A 16,462-nucleotide genomic window follows, 5' to 3' on the forward strand; every position below is an offset into this window, starting at 1 on the left:
ACTGGCGCGCACCAGCAGGTGCCGCTACAATTTCCGATTATCACGTAGGACAGTGAATATTAAGTTCTCTTTTTGCACCTCAACCAAATCCTCATTAGTCATGTGTAAGCGCCAATGAGGTATTTAACAATGAGGTTCATCAGCTAAAAATGATTGTACATTTTTACAAAAAGGCGTTCGGGGGCAACAGCCTTGACTAAATTTATTGCTTTGTTTTTAACCAATCCTGGAGTTCTTTCTCCTTTAAAATTAAACTTGGCACACCAATTAATAAATGTTTATTGATTACATTAACTTCTGCTCTAATTAATTTTTAAATCATAAAATATATTTTGGTGGTAGACACAAAATGTTGGAGTTACAGCGGGACAGGCAGCATCTCTGGAGAGAAGGAATGGGTGACGTTTCGGGTCGAGACCCTTCTTCAGACATTCTGTCCGCTGCATCTGCAGTTCTTTCCTGCACATTTTGTCCGCTGCATCTGAAGTTCTTTCCTACACAAATGTATTTTGATGTTTAGACATACACGTTTATCTGAAACTAGTTGCTCTTCTTGGGCCATTTCAAACTGATTAAGGAAACCCTTAATCAGGCCACTAAATTAAAACGCACCCTGCCTGCATGAGGAAGGCATCATGACTGCGAGTGGTCCATTCGAACTAAAACTCTACGCCAGTTCAATTAATATTTCATGCGCATGGTCGATGACACGACGAAAATCTTGTGATGTCCGCCGGTCGGGAAAGGCTTGAAGTGTGCGGATGGACTCGGTGTGATTCGCACATGGTATTTCCTGTTTTTGTTTTATATTTATTCCGTCGTCGGTTTGGTTTCGTTGTCGATTATAATGACATTGGCGGAATGAACGATTTGGCATGTGTCCCATGTACTTAACGCATACACACTCACAACGCGAAGCAAAATGATCAGAATCTCCAAATTTGTGGTCTATGGTACATTAAGCGGTGGCCTGTTAAATATTCTGCTATTAAAAACGTTTTACTTAATATTCCAAACAAATACTGCAGAGAAATAAGCATCGACACTAAACTTCCAGGAGAGGCGTGCGAGTATCTGTTTATCTCCTCCTCCTGTGGACTACAGCAAGTCGATGCTGTGGGTAGGGGTGTGCATTCCCTTTTGCGTTTCAATTGCAGCTCTCAGGGGCGCTCGGCGTGGCCGTTCGCCGTGGGGTTTGTTGGGGGTGAACGGTCCTCGGTGAGTGGACAAGTGTGCGTGGTTGCATGAGGCGGAGCAGCGGTTGCAGGCGGCGGCTGCAGACTTGGCCGCACCCTCCGCGCGCCGCTCCGGGCTGCCATATTGCGCGAGCTCCGGGCCGCCAGTCCCGGGACAGACAGGAGCGGAGATCCGTGCAAACCAAACAACGCAGCGGCCGCGGTAAACGCCAGCAGCAAGCGGGATGGCTGCGCTCGTCGGAAGGAAGCCAGTGAGTGCGCTTTCTGTTTTATATCCATTACAGATGTAATGCATTTCTCCCCACTTTCACTACAGAACGTGACTTGACTTCTCTTTTTCTGCAATTTGAAATACCGTTAAGTCGCGCAGCTACCAGCTGGATGGGTTGTTAACCAAGATAGCGAACGAAAGGGTTAAAAATTAGCAGCCTGATCAATTGCTTCAGTCAGAAACATTGCATTTTATGCGTTTCAACGAAGAGAGCATGGAATTTCCATCTATTAGCAACTAGGTGGCCGAGGTTGACATGTGCCCGGTCTGCTTCCCGTTAACTAGTGTTATGGCGTCGCTATTATGTTGGGATTTTATATCGTTACTTCATGCGTGGAAGATCTCCGACAAAGGGGATGAGTTTTCTGTTAAGGGCATCGTTGTGGTGGATGGGACAGGATCGGATGCCTGTCAGCCTCGCCCCTCCTGGCAGCATTTGGCTCCATAGACTTCCTACGGTCAGAGGGAACTGTAAAATCGAGGGCCTGTACTCGCCATCTACAGCTCTTAAACTTGCTAATCAGCTGGGCACTTTACTTTATGTAATTTTAATTTTGTAACTAACAAAAAATCTACAGTTAGAACGTTTCCGATTATTGACTGATGTAAAAACCACCTCCATTATTATAGAAATATATTTTTTAAATGAACAAATGTATAGGGGCGCAAACAGGATTAAAAGGAAAACATCTTGATCTACTTTTTCTCCCCATTTGACAGGAGGAATCTAATTTTTTTTCCTCCCCATTTGACATGTGGCACATGACACTGTCAGTATCATGTGGGGTTTAGCAGAGATGGGGTGGGGCCTCATTAAAAGTTGGATAATGTGCTATATTTATTAATTTAGAAAAATAATGCCACAATGCCTTCAGTAGAATAAAGCTATATGATGGATGAAAAAAATCATGATTTGAATTACGCTGACATTAATTTAACATTCACCAACAGCTTGCACGTATGCTGTGAGTGGAAGATAAAACGCTCCCAATAGATTAATAGTAAAAAACAAATCCAGCAGGAAACGCAGAAGGAAATGATGGAGCAGGATGGGAGTGGGGGTGGAGCGATAGGAGTACATAGTTGAGTAAAGCGAGTGCAGAATGAGGAATTGTGTGGACTGAGATAAATGGAAGATGCAGCCAGGAATGTGGAGTTAAAGATCACTAAGATAAAGTGGAATGTCAGTTAGATATAGTGCAATAGATATGAAAATAAGTTAAACATTTTGCAGCAGTTGGGGCAGCTGGGATGTTTTGGAAAGTGTGCAAGAAAGATCAAGGGCTGTGTTGTTCTAGTTGTTGTTTGTGAAGAAAGTGGAAGAGGCATGCAAAAGAGTTGGCAAAGTTTATCCTCAATGTGAAGTAGGGTTTGAACAGCAGAAAGGGATAAGAACTGTAAAAGTAATGTAAAGAAGATAATGTTGATAATGGACCTTTTCTGATTATTTTTTTTAAACTTGCCGTTCTCATTATATTCTGAGGTTTATTTTCAGCAGGGACTTCAGTCAGGACTTGTTGATTAGGAACCTAAAAAGGTGGCTTGTGTATAAGGTCATCAGTGATAGGAGTAGAATTAGGCTATTCGGCCCATCAAGCCTACTCCACCATTCAATCATGGCTGATCTATCTCTCCCTCCTAACCCCTTTCTCCTGCCTTTTCCTCATAACCTCTGACACCTGTACTAATCAAGAATCTATCTCTGCCTTAAACATATCCACTAACGGCTTCCACAGCTTTCTGTGGCAAAGAATTCCACAGATTCACCACCCTCTGACTAAAGAAATTCCTCCTCATCTCTTTCGTAAAAGAACGTCCTTTAATTCTGAGGCTATGACCTCTAGTCCTAGACTCTTCCACTAATGGAAACATCCTCTCCACATCCACTCTATATTCCTTTTGAATCCACAATGCAGCCATCAGTTTTGCTGTGTAAATGATAGATCCAGCTACATGCTTCACAGTTACTTCTCTTGAACTTGTAAGAACAGAACAGAATTTTCCTTCAAATCTTGGAAAGGCTATGATGCCACAAACACCATAGCCGCTGGCTTTATAGTTGAACCGGACTTTAAATTCATGGTTAGACACAAAATGCTGGAGTATCTCATTGGGACGGGCAGCATCTCTGGAGAGAAGGAATGGGTGATGTTTCAGGTCAAGACCCTTCTTCAAATTCTTGAAATAATTTACATTTAAATTCATGGTGTCATATTTAATCCCAATTGAGGTTCACAGTACACATCCACATGATCATAAAGACCAATTTACTTTGTCTTGACTGCTCTTAGCTCAGCTCAACAGCTGTTAAAACTATCTCTGCCTTTGCTACCTTCCGACATTGACTATTTCAACACAGCTGGTTGACTTCCCTGAACCAAAACTACAGCTCGAGTCCCAACTCTCTATTTCTTATTATTGTATGAAATTATTGACCTACACTGGCTTCTGGTTTATAAATACTTGTTTTGTTTTCTCACCAGCCTAGTGTTTGCACTCCAACGGGGCAGGTCTCTCCCAGTCTCTGTAAACTCCTTTATTCCTACTGCCCCTCAGTGCAGTTCTGACTGATTATCGCCAAGTTTAATCGCCTCAACATTGGCAGCAGTGTCTCCAACTGCACATGTCCTGAACTCAGAAATCGTGATTGTAAACTTCTCTTTCCTCCTTTTCAAGACATGTCCAAAACTCTGCCTTTTTGACTGTCGGTCATCTTCTTGTATAACTGCTTCATTGGCTAGGTAGAAATTTTGTTCAATAACGCTCCTATGAAATATCTTTTGACACTTTACTACACTAAAGGAACAATAAGCTATTTCAATGGAAGAAGATGATTTCTATCACTACTGGAGCCGACAGGGACCCGTCACATTCCAGACAATTCTGTGTGATAGTATTTGCAATAAATTTTTTTATTTTTTTATTATTCCTTTAATAATCCTTTTCAGGAAATTACAGTGCCACGACAGCTTCAAGACAAACATAACACCACGCTTTCATACATAACAAGTTAAAATACAAGTTAAAATACAATTAATTTAAAAAAAGTGCAGTTATTTATGCTCATTAAAAAGTCTTATAGCAGCTGGTAAACAGGACTTCCTGTATCTCTCCGTTTTGCACATTGGTGCAATCAGCCTCTGGCTGAAGATGCTGCTCTTGATCACCTTCAGGGCATGGAGTGGGTGAGTGGGGTTTGTCATTATGGAACCTAGTTTATTTAGAGTTCTGGCCTCTGCCACCTGCTGGACCGTTCGTTGCTCAGCCCCGACCACTGAGCCGGCCTTCCTGATTAGTTTGTCCAATCTGTTTTTATCCGCTATACGGGCGCCATCTCCCCAACAGGCCACAGCAAAGAACAGAGCACTGGCCACCACTGAATGGTAGACACTGCACAGTAGGGGTTGGCAGATATTAAAAGACCTCAGCCTCCTTAAAAAATACAGTCGGCTTTGTCCCCTCCTGTACACCGCCTCCATATGACACTTCCAGTTCAGCTCACTGTCAAGCTGCACCCCAAGGTACCTGTGATTAGCAACCACCTCCACCTCAGTGCCCTTAATGGTGATCGGCGTTGCTTGAGTCCTCCTCCTCCCCCTCCTAAAGTCCACCACTATCTCCTTTGTTTTTTTGGTGTTGAGATGGAGATTATTGTGTGCGCTCCACTCCACAAAGTTACTTATAATGTCTCTGTATTCCTCCTCATTGCCCCCTTTAATGAGGCCGACAACAGCTGTATCATCCGAAAACTTCTGCAAAAAGCAGCTGTTGGTGTTCCATTGGAGATCCGCTGTGTAGATGGTAAACAGGAACGGAGCCAGCACAGTTCCTTGTGGAGCCCCTGTGCTGCTCAAGATGGTGCCCGAGACACTGTTCTGTAGGCGCACGTACTGTGGTCTGAGGGAAAGGTAATCCAAACACCACAGTACCAGTGATGGATCCACTTTCATCTTCTCCATCTTCTCCCCTAGCAGTCGGGGCTGAATAGTGTTGAAGGCACTTGAAAAGTCAAAAAAAGTAATCCTTACAGATGCATCAGCAGTGTCCAAATGTGTGTACACCCTCTGCAGCATGTAAATGAGGGCATCATCGACACTGATGTTAGGCTGATATGCAAACTGCAAAGGATCCATGTGATTTGACACACTAGTCCTGATGTAGGAAAGGACAAGTCTCTCAAATGTCTTCATTATGTGAGAAGTGAGCGCTACTGGTCTGTAGTCATTGTAGAGAGTGGGATGGGTCTTCTTTGGAACAGGTACCAGGCAAGATGTTTTCCACAGCCTTGGAACCCTCTGTAGACGTAAGCTCAGGTTGAACAGGTGTGTTAAAATACCACACAGCTCTGAAGAGCAAGTCTTCAGTAGCCTTGGGCTGGTGTCATCAGGCCCCACTGCCTTCCCTGGCTTCAGTCTGTCCAGCATCACCTTGACCTGAGCAGTATAAAGAGTCATGGGTGGGGCTGCCGGTGGAGTGGGAGGTGGAAAGAGGGGACTCCGTACAGGTGACATCTCAGGAGTGATGGAGAGAGGGATGGGAGGTGGAGAGGAAGCAGCAATGGTCAGCAGACCAGGTGGGGGAGGCTGGGGTGGTGTGGAGCCGTCGAATTTGTTGAAGAATCTATTCAGATCATCAGCCAGACCCTGTTCACCATCAGGCAGTGTACCACCGTTCTGCTTCATGCCCGTGATCTTTCGCATTCCAGCCCATACCTGCTTCACACCATCTTGCTGCAGCTGTCGTTCTAATTTGAACCTATATCTATATTAACCACATTTTATAAGCACTCTGGAGTAAGTCTCTTATGGGAACTTCTCTCATACTTGCAGCTGTTTAGTTTACTCTATATTAATCCTGTATTTTATGCCTACCTCATCATGTTCTCAGGACATCCCATACCATCTTGCACAGTATTAATAGATTAAATGTAATCGCATTTAATGTAGGCAAGCAGAATTATGAATGATTGTCCAATCCCAGTGTAAATTATCTAATAAATTGACTTTTTGGTAATTGGAGAAAATTTATAACTTTAGCTTAAGAGAAGTAGTAGCGCCTCTTGAAGATAAGAATTGTAACATTTCTGGAGCTGAATATTGACTAAAATAAAGCATAAGTTGTATAGAGTCCGTGCAGAGAGTGGTGAGGACGGCTGAAAAAAATCATTGGGACTTCTCTCCCTCAATCAGGGACATTGCGAGCAAACGTTGCTTGTCTAAGGCCAGCAGTATTATAAAGGACCCCACACATCTCCATCATGGACTGTTCACTGCTGCCCTCGGGCAAAAGATATCGTAGCAGAAGGAGCAGAACGTCAAGGGTTTGCAACAGCTTCTTCCCACGAGCCATCAGACCTGAATGCCATGTAATGAGCCGCCACCATTATCTATTTTATCTTTTTATCCATTTTGTCTTTTTACCCATTTTATCCTTCTGTTTAATTTTGTGTTGCACGGGGAGCCAAATGCAATGGAATTTCATTTAGAATTGCATATATCGATGTATTTCTAAATGACAATAAAGTTTTGATTGATTGATAAATCACTTACCGATATTATGGAATACGAGGCCTTTCAGCCTGAGAAACTAAATTTATGTAATTCTATACAAATTCCCAAATTTCTACGTTACAAGTGGTTTACATTTTTTTTTAGCAGATTTGTTTACAGATGCTGCAAATTATTCAGGTCAAATGGAACTGTACAAGAGTTGGACATGTTCTTAGACACATGTATCTAAAGTGAAATTTTAAAGTAATGTTTACATGATAATCCTTTATCAAATATTTGCCAACTTGTTGAGGTGATCAAAGAAATGTGGGCTATAGATGGGCTTGTAATGAATGTATAATATTGACTTTCATTTGATGACTGAAGTTTTTGTCCTCTACGTTTGATGTTGGAGCACAGTGTAGCTATGTAACTGATCTGCTATTTAAAATATTTGGAATATAGAATGTAGTTAATGATGTAATCCTAATGCAGTTGTTACTATTTGCTCTTCTCAAACCCCTTCCACACTCAAATTTTATTTTGCATCTGAAAATTTCTTGGATGAATATAGTTTTCGACACTTGAAGCAGCACTATTGATACCACCCTGCTAAGCTGAAAATGATCATGGCGTAAGCTGCCTATCCTGTTTTTTTTAATGCTTTGGAGTGGAAATGTCACTCGACAACCCAGCAAGTGGAATCAGTTGATATTGGTTCTGTTTGGGTCACTGGATTTGAATATTAAGCAGTGTCTATGATGTCTGACTGACACTTATTTGAATGTCTGAATATGTTCAATTTAACTTCCTTTGACTTAGCAGTAGCAGAATGCTTGGAATCTGAATCCCAGCATCTAGAGCCACAGCTTAAATGCTTTGCTGTTCCAGCAGACTTTGAGACAGTGGTTAAACATAGTGCAGGAAATGAAGTTGCAGCTGTCAGACATATCGTTTTCCATCTGTCCCGTGCCAAACCTACCAGATAATGTGAGCTGAACACCCAGTGCCCCTAAAATAAAATGGGCATTTTTTCCTTTTCCCTCTCCAATAATCCTTGAAACTTGTATCATCACACATCTGGGTGAGAGGAATGTTGCACCTGATGTTATTGAACACTGGCCGAGTTTAGCAGATCTGTATGTCTTAAACCAGTCAAACCCTTGTGATGTGTGTGAAGAGTAAAAGGAAATGTAGTATTTTGGTAACCAGGCGAAGAGGGAGCACTTGCATATGAGTAAGATGCTGGCCAGATACTCGTATGAAATTCCTTCCTTATTTTGAAGTATTGTTCTGTATTTGTTTTAATTTTCCAGTATTAAATCTGTATTGATATTGGGGCCGGCCTAAATAAATTTGTTTGTGCTTCAGCATTTTGAGGTGGACTGCAATATTGGAGCTTATGTTCAGGCCATCTGTGTGCCTTCAGCTTTCTGCGTTAGCAGCTTGATCACAGGCTGGCTACACCAAGAATTATACTTCAGTAGTTGTCTGTAAAAGTGCTGAAGTCACAAAATTGTATTTTACAGATGCAAGTTTTTTATCTTTATGCTTGCAGTTGCCCACTGTCACAGAATCCTTCCTGTTGAAATGATGTCTAGAGAACTGAGTTATTGCACAGTCACTTCCAGGGGAAGATGATCTTTTACTTTTAAATTGGTCATCTAATTTTTCTTTGTCTTCAGACCTTGCCCATTGTTTCTGCTCTGGGCGTTTTTATTTTCATTGGTTCTGGGAGGCATTTCCTGAGGGTTCCGTCGTGCCAGAGGCAACATGCCAGTTGACTTGTTGCTTTGCACTGCTGCTGAAGTTGATACTGTTAACAGTGGCAAACCGAATGCTGGTTTGCGTTTTGTGGGCGTTGACTATACCCACACTGAAAATAAGAGTGTATAAGCAGTCCCACCAAGTAAAGGGGTCACTGTTTTTTGTAGAACTTCCAACCAGCTGCCTATCAAACCCCCCTCTCCCGTCTGTGATGTCCTATTACCTGCCGTAGATAGACACAAAATGTTGGAGTAACAGGCAGTGGGTCAGGCAGCATCGATGAAGAGAAGGAATAGGTGACGTTTACGGTCGAGACCATAAATTCAGAGAAGCGGGAAACTAGAGGTATGAAAAGGCTCAGAACAAATCAGAGCCGACTCCAATGACCAAGGAAAGGTGGGGCCCACACTGATCCATTGTTGGCCGTGGAAGAGGTGATAATGGGATACAAACAGTGAAACTAGCAGGATTACTAGGGTGAGGCAGGGACAGAGAGAGAGAAGATGCAAGGGTTACTTGAAATTAGAGAAATCAATATTCATACCGCTGGGTTGTAAATTGCATAGGCCAAATATGAGATGCTGTTTCTCCAATTTGCATGTGGCGTCACACTTTGACAATGGAGGAGGCCCAGGACAGAGGCACTATGGGAGTGGGAAGGAGTTAGAATGTTTGGGAACTGGGAGATCGCATAGACCAGGATGGACTAAATGTAGGTGTTCAGTGAAAGGACCGCTGCACAGTTCCTGCATCTCCTCTTTTCCAGCAATCTTCTCTCCCCTTTTCTCCCCCTCCAACCACCACAATCAGTCTGAAGAAGGGTCTCAACCCGAAACGTCACCTATCCATGTTCTCTGTGTATACTGCCTGACCTACTGAGTTCTCCAGCACATTGTGCTGTTTTTTGGTTATAGAGGAGGAGGTGGAGAGAATTGAACAAAAATGGTGATAATAATAATTTAGTTGTATAACTTTCCATATTGTATTTTGGTTCAAAGATTCAAACTGAACCCAAAATAAAGGTAAGATTCTTGCAAGAAAAAAAACATGCCCACACAATATTTCCATCAAATCCCTCCTATTTGCCACTACCACTTAATTAACGTGTTCCTTTATTGCATTTCACACTTTGGAATACAATAATTCATCCAATCTATTGTCTGTTATTACGTCACACTACCAGCTGAGCACCGTACTTATTAACATGGGCCATTCCTAAGCAGAATCTTGTAATGCTGTCTCCTCCCATCTTACTGCATTCATTACTTTTTTTTAAATGGAGGCGCTTTTAATAAATTACTGGTGTCTCCTCTAAATGGTGGTGATGGTCGATGAGGAACATTCTTGTGTTTAACGCATCGGTGCTTTTTGGATTTATAAATGGTGGGACTTACTGTATCCTTTCACGCATAGGTTGGTCATATTTCACTATGACATGAGGATGATGTTTGGCACCTTGAATCGATGCTGGTTCTCAGAGTAGTTTCTCAAAGCAATTCCATCAAACCCACTTATTTCTTCGTAACTTATTCTTTCTTCACATTGACTCCACCATAATTCTCCTATCATATTCTTGTCATTAGGAAGAAATTATTTGGATTTATAAGTGCTCTCTATGCCCGGGGTTCTTCACAGCCGATACTTGTGACATGCCATTATTGATGTTGTGTAGGACTGGTGACAGGAAAGCTCCGGCAAAACATCACTGTGATGAATAATGAATCAGTTTAGCGTTTGAATAGTGTTGTTTGAAAGGTAAATATTGACCAAAATCAACTCGCCTGCTCTAGGCAGTTTGATAATGATCAAATACGACAACATTGGCTGACTTTCACCGTCTTAACTGATGGATCCTACGTTGGTTTGTCCTCTTCAGATGACTGCCAAGATCCATCTGATGCTTCCTCTAGGAAGCTTCACTAGCTCTACATGGCCCGGGTTTCAGCGGCGATTCTTCCTGGTCGGCCTGGGTCAGGAGCTATCCAGTGTCGTTGGAGAACTACAGTATTTCACTCTGTGCATGCAGGTTATGGATTAAAGTAACTGCTTGTGCACTTCTGTAATGAAGGGTTTTTTTTCCTGTCTTCCACAAGAACACCTGGTATTGGTGTTGACAATGACTGCAAATGTGTTTCTTGAGCAGAACCCAGTCAGGCATCATCTGGGTTTAGAGGGGATGGGGGGGTGGGTGGGGGATATCACTTGAGGTTGGAGAATTCAATGTTCATACCGTTGGGTTGTAAGCTAACCAAGCGGAATATAAGGTTTTGTCCTTCCAGTTTGCTTGTGGCCTCGTTTTGGTAATGGAGGAGCCCAAGGACAGAAAGGTCAGATGGGAATGGGAAGTGGAGTTAAGATCCAGCAGGCATTGGTGGACAGAGTGTAAGTGTTCGGCAAACGGTCTCAGCGATGTAAAGGAGGCCACATTAGGAGCAACAAGTTCAGTGGACCCTACCTCCTCTTTGTTTCCCTTGACACTTGCTCCCATTTGTCCCACCATCTCCCACCCCACCTCTCCCTCCTCCCAGTCACCCTGCTCCTTTCCTCTACCTTGTACATCCATTTCCCATTTACGAGTCCCCTATTTCCCTTTAACCCATCGCCCACTTCCCCTCTTCCCCCTTTCCTTCTCCACTCAAATCCCTCCCTCCAGCTTTATATTTACTTCCTCTCGTTACTTGACACCCCTTTCCTTTTCACCTCGAGCCTTTGTAACTTCCTCCATCCATCTCTCATATAACCATATAACAATTACAGCACAGAAACAGGCCATCTCGACCCTTCTTGTCCGTGCCGAACACGTATTCTCCCCTCGCCCCATATACCTCTCAAACCCCCCTCCCCCACCCATCAGTATCCATCTATCACTTGTTTGGCATTGTCCTGCCCCCACTTTTTTTTTTTTAAGCTTACCACCCCCCGCCCCCCACCCCCGCCCCACCCACGACAATCAGTCTGGAATGGTTCTGACTGGAAACATTGTTTGTCCATTCCCTCTCCAGATGCTGCCTGACACGCTGAGCTCCTCCAACATGTTGTGGTTTTTGTATTGATGGTGCTGCATTTTCTAGGAAACGTGAAGAAGGGTCTGGACCCGAAACGTCACCTATTCCTTCGCTCCATAGATGCTACCTCACCTGCTGAGTTTCTCTAGCATTTTTGTCTATCAAGGAAATGTAATGTCTTTTCTGAATTGATTTCAGAAATAGAGATCGGAAGGAGTCACTTGCATTTAAGTTGAACATAGTACTTTAGAATCAATAAAACACTTCTTGGAAATGTGATTGTGCAGCTGAGGGTGACTGTGACTCTGATTTGGCAGTTCACCCTCTCTATTGCAATGGAGGATTAAGCCAGATCATGTCCCAACTCTGCATTCAGAGGTGTGGGATTTATTCAGGTTTGTGCATGCAATTTAACCCTTTGGATCTCTTATCCCTATTTTTAATGAAGGCAGGGCCAGCATGTGAGTGCTCAAGAAAAGACTACCGTATTTCCCGGCAATGAAGACGCATCCCTATTTTGAGTTGCTAAATTTTGAAAAAAGGCTTGCGGGACAGGATCGTGGGTTTGGTTTAGTCGTGTAGACAGGATCAAGAGTTTTCTGCAGTTCCCAGATCCCTCGCATCCCCGGGACTGGCTGCAGCGCCCAGGTCGCCTGCGAGCCCCTGGACTGGCTACAGTCCCCAAGTCGCCTGCGAGCCCTGGGATTGGCTATAGCGCCCAGGTCGCCTGCGAGCCCCGGGACTGGCTGCAGTTCCCAGGTCGCCTGCGTACCCCGGGACTAGCTGCAATTCCGCTGTCCGGTCCCTGAGGCTGCTCGCAGCCACCTGAGCTACTGAGTGAGTTGCTGGCACGATCCCTGACCCTCTCCTTCTCAATGCTCCTGCCCACCCCGCAATTTTACCCCTGGCTGGGACTGGCTGTAGCGCCCAAGTCGCCTGCGAGGCCCTGGACTAGCTGCAGTTCCCAGGTTGTCTGCCCTGAGACTGGCTGTAGCGCCCAGGTTGCCTGCGTGCCCCAGGACTAGCTGCAGTTCTGCTGTCCGGTCCCGGCGGCCGCTCGCAGCCACTCGGGCTACTGAGTGAGTTGCTGGCACCATCCCCGACCCCCTTCTCAATGCTCCTGCCCTCCCCGCAACTTTACCCCTGGCCAGACTCCCCACATGCTGTGGAAGGAACTCTTTCCACCCCCCCCCCCCCCCAACGGTGCTATCATTTTACAGCCACTGTACTGGGGGATAGCCAAGTCTATCTTTCTTGGTTAATAATCTCTGGTGCAATGGGGGTGAAAGGGAAAATCCTTGAGCAATTGTAGTTATATATGACATTAAGGATGATGGTTGTCGGAAGTCAATCGTCCCATATGCTTAATCGCTGCTGGCGTTAAATCACAAAGCTCCTTCCCCAAGCAGTCAATGGAGCATTTTCATCAGAACGACTGTAGTTCAAGAAAGCAGTTCACCAAGATCTTCCACGGGGCAAATGTAAATGGACAAATAAGCACTGACCTTCCCAGCAATGAAATCCAAGATTTGGTCACAAAGATTGATTCCCTCTCCCCTGACTCTCGACCTGAAATGTCACCCATTCCTTCTCTCCAGAGATGCTGCCTGTCCCGGCTGAGTTACTCCAGCATTTTGTGTGTCATCATTGTTAATGAATGTTGGATGGAGCACAATAAAGCAGCTAAATACTATGCTGCTGTCTCTCATCCATACAGTTTGATGCAGCATTTTGTATCCTAACATGCACGAATCCCATCCACACATCAGTACTGCAAGTATGGCTCTACATCAGCTCCTGATTGCCAAATGCTTCAGTTTTAAAATCCTAGTACAGTGCTCAAGTCCCTTTTTAAGTTCAATGTGCTGCTTTAGTTGCAGCCTCTTGTGAACTGTGATTTTCATCCCACCACTTCAGACTAGGTTCTGAGCTGGGGAATTCTCCCCTTTGGGCCTCTTCAAGCCCCTTTTAATATGTTTCTTGAAACCTTCATCACTGATCCATCTTTTCAGTTCTCCTTTAGTTTCTCTCTTGGCTTGGTTTCAGTTTTTGTCTCTTTGCATCCTGGCGAGTCAGAGGCACTGTGTAATGTGTGGAGGAGTTGTCATCATCAACCACTTCCAGCCTTCCTTCCACCCCTCCGCCCCAGATGAACCTGTTCCTCCCCAGATATGTCATCTCCGAACTGAGGCAGAAGGTGACTTTCATTGTAGCTGTGATATGGTCTGATGAAAAGTAGAACATAGAACAGTACAGCACATTTCAGCCCACAATGTTTGCACTGAGCATGATGCCTAGTTAAACTGATCTCATCTGCCTGCACGTGATTCATATTTCTATATTCCTTGCACTTCCACATGCCTATCTAAAAGTCTCTTGCATGTAGTACTATTGTACCTGCCTCCACTACAACCTTCAGCAATACATTTGCTCTAATCCCATGTATTCTCCCCACGTTACCATTAACTCCCCTAGATTCTACCATTCAACTATGTCTTATGCAGTATTTACAGTAGCCAGTTAACCTACCAACCAGCACCTATTACAAATATGGCAGGAAATAGAAGCACCCAGAGTAAAGCCACATGGTTAGGGGAGACCATGTAAACTCCATAGTGACGGCACCGAATGTCAGAATTGAATCCATATCACAGAAAATGTGAGACAACAGCTCTATTAGATGTGTTCCTGTACTGCACCTATGTCTAATTCATTTAAACACATTTTAATGAAGAAAAACAAGGTGCTACTGGACAGCAATGGTCTTCAGTGGCATGGGGTGTGAATTTCTTGCCCTTGTTTCGTGGTTTCTTGAGGTCTGAGTACCACACTGCAGTGTAAGTATTGTTAAACCCTGGTGTAACTATTTTGTTTTAGACTTAAAAGTCGAGTAATACTTCATTTAACTGTTTCAACACTTAATATTTTGATTTTTTGGGGGGTGGATTGAAATGGAAATGTGACTGATGGCCTGTTGGGAAACTGTTTAATAGCTGAAATTCTTCTCTAAATCCTGAACCAGTCAGCCAGGCAGCGCTTATTTCAGAGATAAAATATTTTGGTGATTAGTAACTTCTCTTGGGCTATTACTCAAACCATTGGAATTCAAGCCTAACTTGTATTGCATGTGGACTGTTCAGAATAACTGTGGACTCAGTTTGTAGACAATAGACAATTGACCTGCTTTTCCACAGGATTAAAATGATGCTTTTTGTTTCAATACATTCATTCTGGTGCTGGATGAACAAGCACCGTGATTAGTTTCTCATTTTAGAATTGAAGATTCCAGTTGAATGCTTTTAATTTAAAGTGGCAACTGCACTGGCTTGGCATAGCTGGCTGCTTTATTTAAACAAGGGAGATGAATGGGGGTCCTCTTGTTTCTCCATTGAAATAGCCCTTGTGGGAATGTTCTTGTGCTCGGTGATAATTGCATGTTTGCTTTGATTGCTTTCTTCCATCACCTTTTAAAGGGAATTCTGGCTCTTGGGGACAACTATCAGAGTAGTCTTGCACAATACTCTTGCACCAATATCAGTGAGTGTTTGGCTTGTAAAATGGTATGCTGAGTTTGGAATGTGTTTGAAATATGGGTTGAGGACACAGTAATTTGAGCTTTTAGTTAAATATTAAGAGCAAGCAAATTATTTCCAAGTGGTTAAAAAAGAAGGTTTTGGGGTTTTTTTCTTCAGAAATAACAAAACATGGGTTGCCAATGTAGGAGATGATGAAAACCTGTTGGACGTGAGGACGATTGACTACATAGAGGCTTCTGATATTTATTTTATGGACATCGATCTATCAAATCTACAGAGTAATTAGCAAAATCCCTGTAGAAATGCCATAGAGGGAGTACAGAGAAGGTTCACCAGACTGATTCCTGGGATGTTAGGACTTTCATATGAAGAAAGACTGGATAGACTCGGCTTGTACTCGCTAGAATTTAGAAGATTGAGGGGGGATCTTATAGAAACTTACAAAATTCTTAAGGGGTTGGACAGGCTAGATGTAGGAAGATTGTTCCCGATGTTGGGGAAGTCCAGAACAAGGGGTCACAGTTTAAGGATAAGGGGGAAATCTTTTAGGACCGAGATCCCGAGATGAGAAAAACATTTTTCACACAGAGTGGTGAATCTCTGGAAATCTCTGCCACAGAAAGTAGTTGAGGCCAGTTCATTGGCTATATTTAAGAGGGAGTTAGATGTGGCCCTTGTGGCTAAAGGAATCAGGGGGTATGGAGAGAAGGTTGTACAGGATACTGAGTTGGATGATTAGCCATGATCATATTGAATGGCGGTGCAGGCTCGAAGGGCCGAATGGCCTACTACTGCACCTATTTTCTATGTTTCTATAAATAGTTGAAAATTGTGTACCTCCCTGAATGGTCTGAAATTGCCAATAGAAACTTCAATTAATATTTTGGAAATTCATTGCTATGTATAAATTGTCTTTGTAAAATTGCCCACATAATCCTTCCAGGTGAAGCAGTGATTCACTTACATTTCTAGTCTACTGCTTTGGGTGCTCACAATTTGGCCTCTTCCACACTGGGTGATCCAAACACATCTTGGGTGATTGGTTTCGGCCCGAAACGTTGCCTATTTCCTTCGCTCCATAGATGCTGCTGCACCCGCTGAGTTTCTCCAGCTTTTTTGTGTACCTTGGGTGATTACTTTGTGGGGCATCATGCACATTCTGCTGGGTTGATCCGAAGATTGCAGTTACGTACAATTT

The 16,462-nt window shown here is 43.5% G+C and overlaps 1 protein-coding gene across 10 annotated transcripts in view; it reads left to right on the forward strand.

Moving 5' to 3' along the window:
• The first annotated feature begins 707 nt into the window (after window positions 1-707).
• The window catches only part of septin11 (septin 11), a 75,310-nt gene continuing 59,555 nt past the window's right edge, over window positions 708-16,462 (forward strand). For 3 of the 10 annotated variants that reach the window (XM_033024844.1, XM_033024868.1, XM_033024834.1), the window contains exon 1: window positions 708-786. In XM_033024844.1, the coding sequence (XP_032880735.1) occupies window positions 727-786 (60 nt within the window). In that variant the 5' untranslated portion in view covers window positions 708-726. Of the gene's footprint in view, window positions 787-1,130; window positions 1,448-16,462 lie in introns of those variants that run through there. The other 7 variants (XR_004412661.1, XR_004412659.1, XM_033024852.1 and 4 more) reach the window with 3 other exon arrangements.

This window comes from Amblyraja radiata, chromosome 1 (assembly GCF_010909765.2).
Source record: "Amblyraja radiata isolate CabotCenter1 chromosome 1, sAmbRad1.1.pri, whole genome shotgun sequence".
NCBI classification, from domain to species: domain Eukaryota; kingdom Metazoa; phylum Chordata; class Chondrichthyes; order Rajiformes; family Rajidae; genus Amblyraja; species Amblyraja radiata.